Here is a 10,989-nt window from a genome sequence, read left to right on the forward strand (position 1 = left end):
TATTCTAGTGGGAACATAGATTGATGTGGGGTAGTGGCACTAATCACGGTCGTGTTGTGCTTTCATTTTTTTTTGTCTGTGTATGTACACACATACACATGCATACACACATATAGGTACATATATATATATATATATATATATATATATATATATATATATATATATATATATGCAAAGTAGACCACTTGGAAAAAGAAACAAACGAAGCAGAGCGCTTTTGTATATTACACCTTCAGTGCACTGAAGATGTAATATACGAAAGCGCTCTGCTTCATTAGTTTATTTTTCCAAGTGGTCTACTTTGCATAAGTGAAGACACGTACCCGTGTTCTTATTAGCGCGCGCACACACACACACACACACACACACACACACACACACACACATATTATATATATATATATATATATAATGTATAAATATATATATATATGTATAAATATATATATATATATCTCTAAATATATATATATGTATAAATATATATATATATGTATAAATATATATATATATGTATAAATATATACATATATAAATATATACATATATATATATGTATACATATATGGATGTGTGTATATATATATGTATAAATATATATATACATATGCATATATGTATATATATATATATATATATATATATAAATATATATGTATAAATATATATATACATATGCATATATGTATATATATATATATATATATATATATATGTATATGCGGTTACACAATCACTCAATATGATAACATTAAAGCATCACAAAAGTGGTAGCGATGATGATGACTGTGATGATCAAGAAGATGGCGGTAGTGATGATGGGGATTTATGTTAATGAAGCTGACGGTTGAATTATTAAACTGAGTTTTAATGGTAATGATGATGATATAGATTATGTGATTATTGCCGCTGCCAATAGGTTGTTACTGTAATAACGTTAGATGAAATAGCTTTGCAAATGAGAGGGTTATTTTAATTTTATGCCAAGTGATCAATTAACCTGAATGTGGAAACAACATTATCAATAAAATCAATTTGAAATGATCCTACCTCCCAGCCACCTCCCGTCACTCCCTCTCCCCAAAAAATGCAAAGTTTTTTTTTGGATTATAATCATTATTGGATCGCATCGCTACCATCATCATAATCGCCGTCATTATCGTCATTATTGTCAACATCATCATTGTCATAATTATCATCATTACTGTCATCAACACCATTATCACCATCGCCATCAATATAATCACTATCATCATCATCATCATCGTCGTCGTCGTCATCATCATTTATCCTATCACCACCAGCACCACCATCAACACCAACAACATCACTACTATTACCACCGTCACCATCATCATCACCATCACTATCACCATCATTATAAACATTAGGATAATTATCATCATTCGTCATTCTTATTTTCATTATCATCGTCGTCGCCGTCGTCGTCATTGGCATTATCCTTATCATCATTATTATCTATAATTTCTATTTTCATCCGTACCAAACTTCATCGTAACTAAACTAAATATATCTTAAATTTTTCGTTATGGCTTAATACTTTAGAATGGTTTTTATTCATTTATTTCTATATTTCTATATATACATTTTTGGGGGGCTATTAAGGTCGAAGTCTGAGTAATGTTTGAGGATAGAGTTAAATGTTAGTTGGTCACTTTTTAGATAAATGTTGTAGTTAATTATTTTTTTTCTCTACTGCCAGTTACTATAATCACATTTAGAATTAATTTTCATTATATTCTTACCACTATTATTCTTACTCTGTATTTTATTGTTAGAGCTACTATTATGATTTTATCTAATTGCCATCGTAGTTTCAAGTGCTAGGGTTACAAAATTTCAGTGGATACACCCTGCTTATATTTCAAATTTCCTTATTTTTATTTCCCAAATATATCATTGTAACATATATATCTTTTATAAGAATCATATGCTACGCCTACACAAAGTACATAATAGTATATCAGTTTTGATATGGTAATCATAAGTTTTAATGTTGATGTTACTATTATCATTATTGTGAGCATCATCATTATATCGTTACTTTAAATATTATTGTACTTTTATTATTGTAGTTGCTATGATTAGAATGTTTTTAATTATTACTCTATATTATTATTATAGTAATAGTTGTTAACCAAAATATTTTCAGTATTATCTTCTTTGTCATCCTCACCCTTATTGTAAATGAAATTTCAGTGTCCCTACTCCCCTTTTTAACAACTAACCTTAAGTGGAGAGAAAAACAAAGACAGAAAAATCAAAGCTCCGAAACGCCATGGTGGATCAGTCATATTCTCGCTGATTAATTATTTCATTAAAGTGAAGACTAACCTGTTTTATGTAATACCTGCCTCTTAACCTGCTTGTTCCTGGCCAATAACTCACGAGGCGGTATCGCTATGCATTGGGGAGAGCCAGATACGACTTTGGGGTTTGAGTTCAGGAGCTCTTGAGATGCGTCAGCAGCGTGCCTAGACAATGCCCAGGGTCAGGGTGTCCCAAGGAGGCATGGATAGTGACAGAAGCCGTTTCAGCGCACTTAAGTTTTCGAAGAAATACATGTAAGCCTAGGAGAGCGGAACGGGCATGTTTGATATTCGTGTCTATGTATATATATTATATTATATATATATATATATATATATATATATATTTTATATATATATATATATATATATATTTTATATATATATATATATATATATTATATATATTTTATATATATGGATATATACATATTTAATATACACTAAGGTATCGCCCACATACTGTCACACAAAGATCAGCAAATATCTAAAGCCTCATACATAGGGCTATTCAGTTCCCGGCTTTACTGTCACTATACCAGTTCTTCCGCTGGGACGAGTTCGTCATGCGTTGTCAGAGAACAAGACTCTGACCTTCTGGTTCTCCTGAAGGAGAGCTTGGACGGGAGACATCCTTCGCCAGCATAACCCGCTGGCCCTCGTCCTACTTCCTCCTTCCTAACAGTTCACCCCTGACGCTGGTCCCCTTCTCTTGCAGAACGGGACCACGAAGGTGCCCCTGAAGGACATGCCCGAAATGCTGACTTCGTGATGCCTTCAGGTCAGTCGGGCACGGTTAATGATCTTCCCTGAGTACCCTTAACTTTCGAACCCTCTGTACTACTTCCTTCTCCCTGATTCATAACGCCCTTGATGAGTGTCATCTGCCGATACCCTCACTACCTGCACTCTTAAATCCCTTATCCCAACCTCACTCTACACTTAAGCTCAAAGATATGTGCTTGTTTTCCTTTATTGCAGCCTGTTGCATTCTCTCTTGCCCTACTCCGAACTTGTTTAGTGCTTTTTGTGCCTCGCAATATAGGTTTTCTCGGTCTTTCCTGTCGATCTTTCCTTGAAATTTGGATTAGTTCATTATCTAACCTTTTGCTGGGTCTTCTTTCCTCACCACCCCTCTGTAAAAGACTTAATAATCCTTCTCGTTAATGATGCAGTACTATCCAGAAATACTAATATAGCAATATGACCACAAGATTCTTTCCTGTGGCTACAATTATGTGTTCTAGTTTCTAATATAATCTAAATCAAGTGGACTCTACCCTCTAATATAATATGACTCAGTACCATATGTACTGGTGGAGTCTGGGGCCACTAGAGTAGTGATCCTTATTACGAAAGTCGGGGGTCTAGAGCTTGCTAATTCTCTTCCTGTTTCTCTGTGGATACAACCGGCCTTGTATCTCTTTCCCTTTCTTGAAGCATGAAGTCTCTTATCTCCTCCCTATTTCTCTTCGAAAGAACGTTCCTCTCCTCTTTAGTGTCTCGTTCATCTTCACTATTCAGGTTGCAGGTGGAAGCCACAGACGCCCTGTTGGATGTGTTTACAATGTAAAGTTGACTTCACTTGTAAGTACTGCAGTAACTGGTATTTGCTACGAAACTGTAGTAAGCAGTTTTCTTCACGTCTAGTAATTACGATATGAACAAGTGTGAAAGGCCGTACAAGACATATTTATGTCTTAGACATATGGGCCAGAGATATATACATCGCCCACAATCCGCCAGCCACTGTAGTATTTAGAAATGGAGCCAGCTGTACTGTGGCCGACCCAGCACCTGAGTCATGATATATCAGAACTATATAAATATATTTTCATAGTTGAGAATTCTGTTTTTCCATATACGCTACTTTTTTGAATGATAGAAATGTCTTTTTTCAGTTAAACTGTTATAATACAACAACAAAAGATTCTTTTGATATATTATGGATCAGGTTTGGGTGTCCCTAAGAGCACATCTGTCACCCGTCCTCTTTATTGGGTTTTCTTCTGTTTGAATTACATATATATCCCTCACTTAGTTCCAGATAATGCACATCACCAGTCTCGGTCTTCCAATCAATAACACCAGACGATTCTCAATTCTGTTCCCATGAACAGGGGTTTGACGTCAGACTAGGGGTCTTCCTTCAGCTAAATATAATCACCGGCGCTTTCCCTAGCAGAGTCGATTCAATCTTGCGCCAATAACGAAGAGGTTCATTGAATGCACAGCCACTGAGGTAGAATTGGCTTCACTTGAAAGTACTGCAGTTAATGATGTTTTATAGTTTGGTGCAAGAGGAGCTGGTTTGCATCGTAGATTTGCGATGCACAAGAATTTGTTAGTCGTATGTATGCGACATAAACCATTGGTCTTCCTGTATTTACCTAAAATACATCAACTGCTTTCGTCCTCAGAAATGAAGCCAACTACACCTTACACTTTAATATATGGAAATAATCTCTCATTTCTTTTGGTTCTCGTCTTATTAGATTGAAATCAACACCATACACCCACAAATTCACGTTTTAGTACATGGTGATCAGTAATCTTTCAGATCATGTACCCCGTTCTTCCAAGTTTACCTTTCTAACTTCCCCTTCTTGTACGAAATATTCAAATTGAACAACTAACTTATAACCCATGCTTCAGACCATAACATACCAGATAGAACGTAAACGAAGGCCATTATTGACCATGTATTTGTAGATTAATTAAAACTTCACCTTCAACTTAATATCAGAACCCACTATACAGCTCTAATTCATCTACAATGTATGGTCTTTAGACAGAAGTCATGCATTATCTTTAAGATGCTCTGTTGAGAAAGTACATTCTTCAACAGTTTCTGATGTGCAGACTTTGTTAACAAAAACGTAATATACTCTCGTAATAATACTTCATGAATGAGCAAACCCCTGTTCACTTCACCAATGAGCCTCCTGCAAGACATCGCCACTATCTAATATCTATATTAGAGAAGCCTTTATCTTACAGCTTATGATCAACCTTCAATCACTGCTTGCTTCATAGTTGAAGGTGTATACCCAATACAACCCACAATCAGCTCTCAGCTACCCCGAAATCTTATGCCTCCGCCCCCCAAAACCCATACTTGACCGACTATAACCAATACTCCCACTATTTCGTAATCTAAAACCCATGGTATGTAGTTCCCCGCCCTGATATCAGTAATCTTTCTATGGATGACAGCTCGATGTAAGAAGCAAACCACAATTTCACTTTCAACCTCACGATGAGCTTAGTCGTGTCTTCTCCCCTATGCATATCTGTCTGATCCTAAAGTACCTAAGCATATGTGTGCGTGCATGAGGGTGTATGTGTGCGTGTTTACTCGTGTGAGTGTGTGTGTGTGTGTGTGTGTGTGTGTGTGTGTGTGTGTGTTTGTGTGCGTGTGAGGGCGCGTGTTAGCTTGCAGGCGTGCTGTGTGCGTGCGTGCGTCCATACGTGCGTGGGGGGATGTATTTGCGTGTGTGTGTGCTTGTATGTGTGTGTGTGCGTGCGTGCGTGCGTAGGTTCGTTTCCAAGCGTACATACTGGGTAAGTGTATATATGGATTTCTTTTTCTATATCAGTCTCTTCCTATCTTTCTTTTCATGTCTCTGATTTCTCTGCATTCGTGAGCCTATCCCTTACACTTATGTTTTCTCACAAATGTGTCTTCTACTTCCACAAGACGCCTTGCATTCCATCTCTCAAAACACGTTGATTAGTCCGACCTGTTCTAATCCTATCCGTGTTTTTTTTTTCTTCTTTTTAGAAATTACTTTACCTTGTGGTATTTTCCCAAAATTATTTCCTTTCACAGCGCCAACCCCACATCTACCATAGTCCTTCGTCACCCATTCCAGAGGCCACTTTTGGAATTTGTATTGTTCTATCAGTAACAAATGAGAAGTGAGAGTATAGATGAAGGAAGAATACATGAAATTCAATAGGACCTCTTCGTCACTTTAGTATTGTAACTACCTTGGTCTTCCTCAGAAACCCTCCTGTACAAGACCATATTGATCGCAGTGCTAAAAAGTGAACCCGTACTGATCATCCTTTGAGTATTTTTCCTCTACCTGTACGCAAACCCTCTTGTTTGATATCTTTATCATCCTTGGCTGTCGCGTCCTGTCCACCAGTTGTTATTCATCTTAGGGTACGTCTTCATCACAGCACCTTAGAATGAACACTTCCAGTTCTTCAGTCCTCAAGATCACCTTCAGATCCCGTCGGTGCTTCCACGCTACGACATTGAGCTCCTTTCTCAATAACCTTCATTCTATTTATATCAGAATCATTACTTTTCTCCTTCTTATTTTCTTTTCCCGTTAAACAGTTTTCCTTTTCTATTCTTTACAGTAGAATTCACCTCGTGTCCTTTCTCATTGTCTTTCCGTATTATTCTTCATATTCTTGCTCAATCTTCTGTTTGTCCCCAAATCCATAATTTGTCACTATCCATCGCATGTCTGGTTATGTTGCAGACACATGTTGCAGTGTATGTACCAGATGAGGTGCCAGTTGTTATGACTCCCTGCCTGTGCAGGCTCATGTCGCGTTGTTCTATATATGTTGCATGTTACACTGCATGTTGCATGACCCTCTCTCAAATTCTTCATTATTGTGCTATTTCATGAATCATCATCTCTGTAATAAGTGCCTATATACAGGAACCTCATGGTCATGGCAAATATGGCCAGGCACTCAACCATTGGTAGTCATGACACCGTGCCAATGGTAAAGTAGTGCCACTCTCTGGGTGACGGGGTGGGAGTAGGGGGTCGGTAGTGTTAGTAATGTCCCTCCATTCGGATGTCTCAGTCACTGGACGTAACGAAATGCTTTTTTGCTTCCAGCAGCCCCAGGACGAGGTGCCGAGTGGACGGACCCAGCGCGGCCTTCCGCACGCGGGTCCCTCACAGCCACAGCTCCATCAGCAGCCACAGCACGGCGGAGGTGCCCCCATGCCTCTAGCTGGGGCTCCGCAACCACAGCAGCAGCAGCAGCAGCCCCAACCCCCGCCACAGCCGCCACAGCCCATTGCGTCGAGTAGTAGTGGTCTGGGCTTCTCCACTGCGGGAATGTCTGCTGGTGCAGTACCGGGGACATCGGGGATGCTGCTGGGCGGAGGCGACGCCCTCAACGGGGGTGGAGGGGGGCTGGTGGGCCCCGGCGCAGGCGGCGCTGACGACGCCTCGAGCGGCTACGGCAGCCCCGATTCGATGACTCTGGACGAGCGATGAGACTCGGCAGGGAGGAAGGCTCCGCGGCGCCGTACTTGAAGGAGTCTTCAAAAACTCCTGACGCCGCCGCCTCCGATCAACACCGCTGCTGCTGCCGTCGACGTGTGTGTGGACCAGCCCGCCCTTCTGCTGCAGCACGCGAGAGAGGCAACACGTCTCTACCGGTGCTGTACGTGAGGGGGTAGAGGTCGGACATCTGTGACAGTTGATTCTCCTGAAGGAGAACCTGCACGCGACTTCTTCCGCCGCAGGCGAGACAGAAGTCTCACTACCACACGAGAACCACGGGTCCGCCGCCGCCGGCACAGCCGCAAGGAGCCTCCTCCCCACGCCGCAGTCGTTGATGCCGCCGTTCACCGCAAACGCCGCCGCCGCCGCCGCCGCTGCCGCCGTCGCTGCCGCCGCCGCTGCTGCTGCCGCCACCGCCACCGCCACAGCCCCTCCCCACCCGTACCCACACCCTCTCGCCCCTCCGCAATTACAGCCACATCATGAAACAGAAGCCAATCACCAGAGAGTGTACAGCTCTCAAGACAGCTGCCTTGGCGCCAACTGCCCTGATGCCACCTTTTGAGCCAGCTGGCGCTATGTTGCCCCCGGACCAGCTGTACTCTGGGTAACACCAGTCGCTGCGTGCGTGCGTTCTCCTCCTTCACAGGAGGTTGGTGGCACCAACTGTCGAAGGGCCAGCTTTCAAGGGATAACTGTCGAGAGCCAGCTACTGAGAGCCATCTGTCAAGGACCAGCTGTCGAGGACCAGCTACCGTAAGCCAGCTGCCGTGAGCGACGCCCAGGTGTTGAAGCTTGTGATAATGTAATGGAAGAACATCTTGAACGTGGTGTGGTGTGATCAGCCGAACGCGTATATGTACATAGTTCCCCAAGCCCGCCCCCTGATCCCCCCCAACACACACAGCCCCTGCGCCACCCCCCTACACCCCCTTTCTATTTCCACTCCACCTGGGACGAACTCAAATTCAGCTCAGCAAAGCTTCTCTTCATAGAGTGAAGACAAAACTTTCAAAACAACAAAAAAAGAACTTGTCGGCGTTTTTTTTTTCTGTCGTGCCATATAAATTTGTGTGGTGGCCTTGTCCCACCCACGCCCGCAAGTGTTAACATTGCGCTAGTCATGGGCTCACCACGCCCAAAATCTCCTCCCCCCCTTACACACGCGCCCACAACTCCTATCCACGACCGCGCCTACCGCCGCCGTACCCGCCGTTAGCCCCCGGTCAGGGGCCAAAAAAAAAAAAATAAAAAAGTAAAAAAAAAACATGAAGTTGCTCACCTTTATTGTATAAAGAAACAGGAGTAATAGAATATCTGGAGAAAAGAAGCTTGTACAGTACATGAGAACAGCCAAGAGGACTCAACGGTGAGGAAAAGAAAAATGCAAAAGACATAGACATTCTCCTTGTGAACCTAACTAGGGTTGAGGTGTTTACACACATATGCATTGTGGATCAACTGATGCTTCAAGTGAAAGATTGCAATCATTCCTTGAACAATTTGATGCCAAGAAGCTCTTGGCTCTGTGAGTGAGATAAAAGACATTATCTCTTGAGAGAATAGAAAGGAAAACATTTCCTCCTATACGCGCTTGAAAAAGAGAAGGCTATATGTGCGATACGTCTACATATATATATATATATATATATATATAGTGTATGCATATGCATATATATCTATATAAATGCAATTGTGTGTGTATATGTCTGTGTGTATATGTATGTGTGTGCGCGCGCGAGCGAGATAGACATATACGCATACCCGCACACGCATTTAGCGCGAGAGTATACGTTTAAACATTTGAGCATCAAGAATTTACTCATGAATTAGTGAGCAACCCCACTAGTTACGAGCATTGTTAAGACACTTCTTTACCCATTGTTAAGGTTATTCATGAAACCGTAGGAAATAACCTACTCCAGCATATATATATATATATATATATATATATATATATGTATATATATATATATATATATATATATATGTATATATATATGTATATGACAAGAACTAGAACTTCCATGTATGAACAATTGAACATGCACGGTCGGTGTGTGTGCGTGCGCGTAGACTTGAGTCTGTGTCTCCCTTGTAAACATTTTGTGAACATTGGGTGGTGAAATAAAGTATAACGGACCTTTTTTTCGTAATACTGCTAATAATAATGTTAATGATAATACGATTACTAACAGACCAACTAGTCGCAGTGACAATTCAACTTTTGTGATAATTAGAAAGAAAGCAAAAAAACAAAAAAGAGAATCATAAACGGAGCCCAAGAGACGATGAAATCCGTACTTTGCGTTGTGGAACTTCCCTGAACTGGAACAACGGTTGACGGGAGCGTTGAGGCCGTGTGATGGAACACGAGAATAGTGGAGGGCAAGATGGCTAAACCAGAACGAAGAAGCAATGAAGCCGAAAAAAACAACAACAGATGGTTGTACGAAGAGAAGGCTGGGTAGGAAGAGGAGGGGGTCAAGGAGGAGGAGGGAGAAGAAATAAAGATGATAAGTGAGTAAAAGGAAAATGGAAGAGACGGAGACGGGATTTGATACGGTCCTGTTTTTGACAGAAAGGTTTGGACGAGGCATTGCAAATGAGAAAGGGGGAAAAGAAAAATGAAAATGGAGATGTGGAGGGGAAGGGAAGAGCCTATTCGTACAAATTCCTTCCCGCAAAGCAATCGCCGAGACATATAACATGAACACACACGGGCACACACATATACATATACACTCAAACACATACACACACACACACACACACACACACACACACACACACTCATATGTGTGTGTGTGTATATTTGTCCTATGCAACTAGCTATCTGCACTTGACATGTCATTCGAAATCATATACAATTATATTCAGTCTTACCCTGTCATACACATTTCTCGCATCTCTTCTTCAGCAGACTCCTCACCCTCCACACCCCTGTTACTGACCCTTCATCATTACCTTTACTTAAACGAGCTCATTCTTCAAGAAATTTTGGTTTCGTATATTTTCTTGTTGCTCTGGCTGATTGACCATAGTCTTATTGATCCTGTTCATAAAGACCTATTAATGGCACATTACACTGACAACTTCATCATAAACATGATTACTGTAACTCAACTTACTGAGTTGATCATCTCTTTATGGAAAACTGACTATTTGCACATGACCTGTAAATGTACACGTCATCAACTTCTAACTTTTTTCAAAGTCACAAGCACTGTCATTATCATGACCTGTACTTTTTTTTACAACACCATCCTTTATTGCACCTTCATACTAAATGCCTCAAGTAAAAGACAGAATTAGGAGACGACACGATAAATGATTTTGCTGTCAGAACATCCAAAAGATTTTTTTTTTTCTAAAGACATCCCGTCAGC

General features: G+C 40.9%; 1 protein-coding gene across 10 annotated transcripts in view; it reads left to right on the top strand.

The window, feature by feature from the left end:
* LOC143035703 (uncharacterized) overlaps positions 1-10,380 on the top strand; it is a 687,713-nt gene extending 677,333 nt beyond the window's left edge. For 8 of the 10 annotated variants that reach the window (XM_076202574.1, XM_076202571.1, XM_076202575.1 and 5 more), the window contains one exon: positions 7,205-10,380. In XM_076202574.1, coding sequence (XP_076058689.1) covers positions 7,205-7,591 — 387 coding nt within the window. In that variant the 3' untranslated portion in view covers positions 7,592-10,380. The remainder of the gene's footprint in view (positions 1-7,204) is intronic. The other 2 variants (XM_076202572.1, XM_076202577.1) reach the window with 1 other exon arrangement.
* The last annotated feature ends 609 nt before the right edge of the window (positions 10,381-10,989 follow it).

The sequence above is a fragment of the Oratosquilla oratoria genome, chromosome 19 (genome assembly GCF_046742065.1).
Source record: "Oratosquilla oratoria isolate Oo_2021 chromosome 19, ASM4674206v1, whole genome shotgun sequence".
NCBI classification, from domain to species: Eukaryota; Metazoa; Arthropoda; class Malacostraca; order Stomatopoda; family Squillidae; genus Oratosquilla; species Oratosquilla oratoria.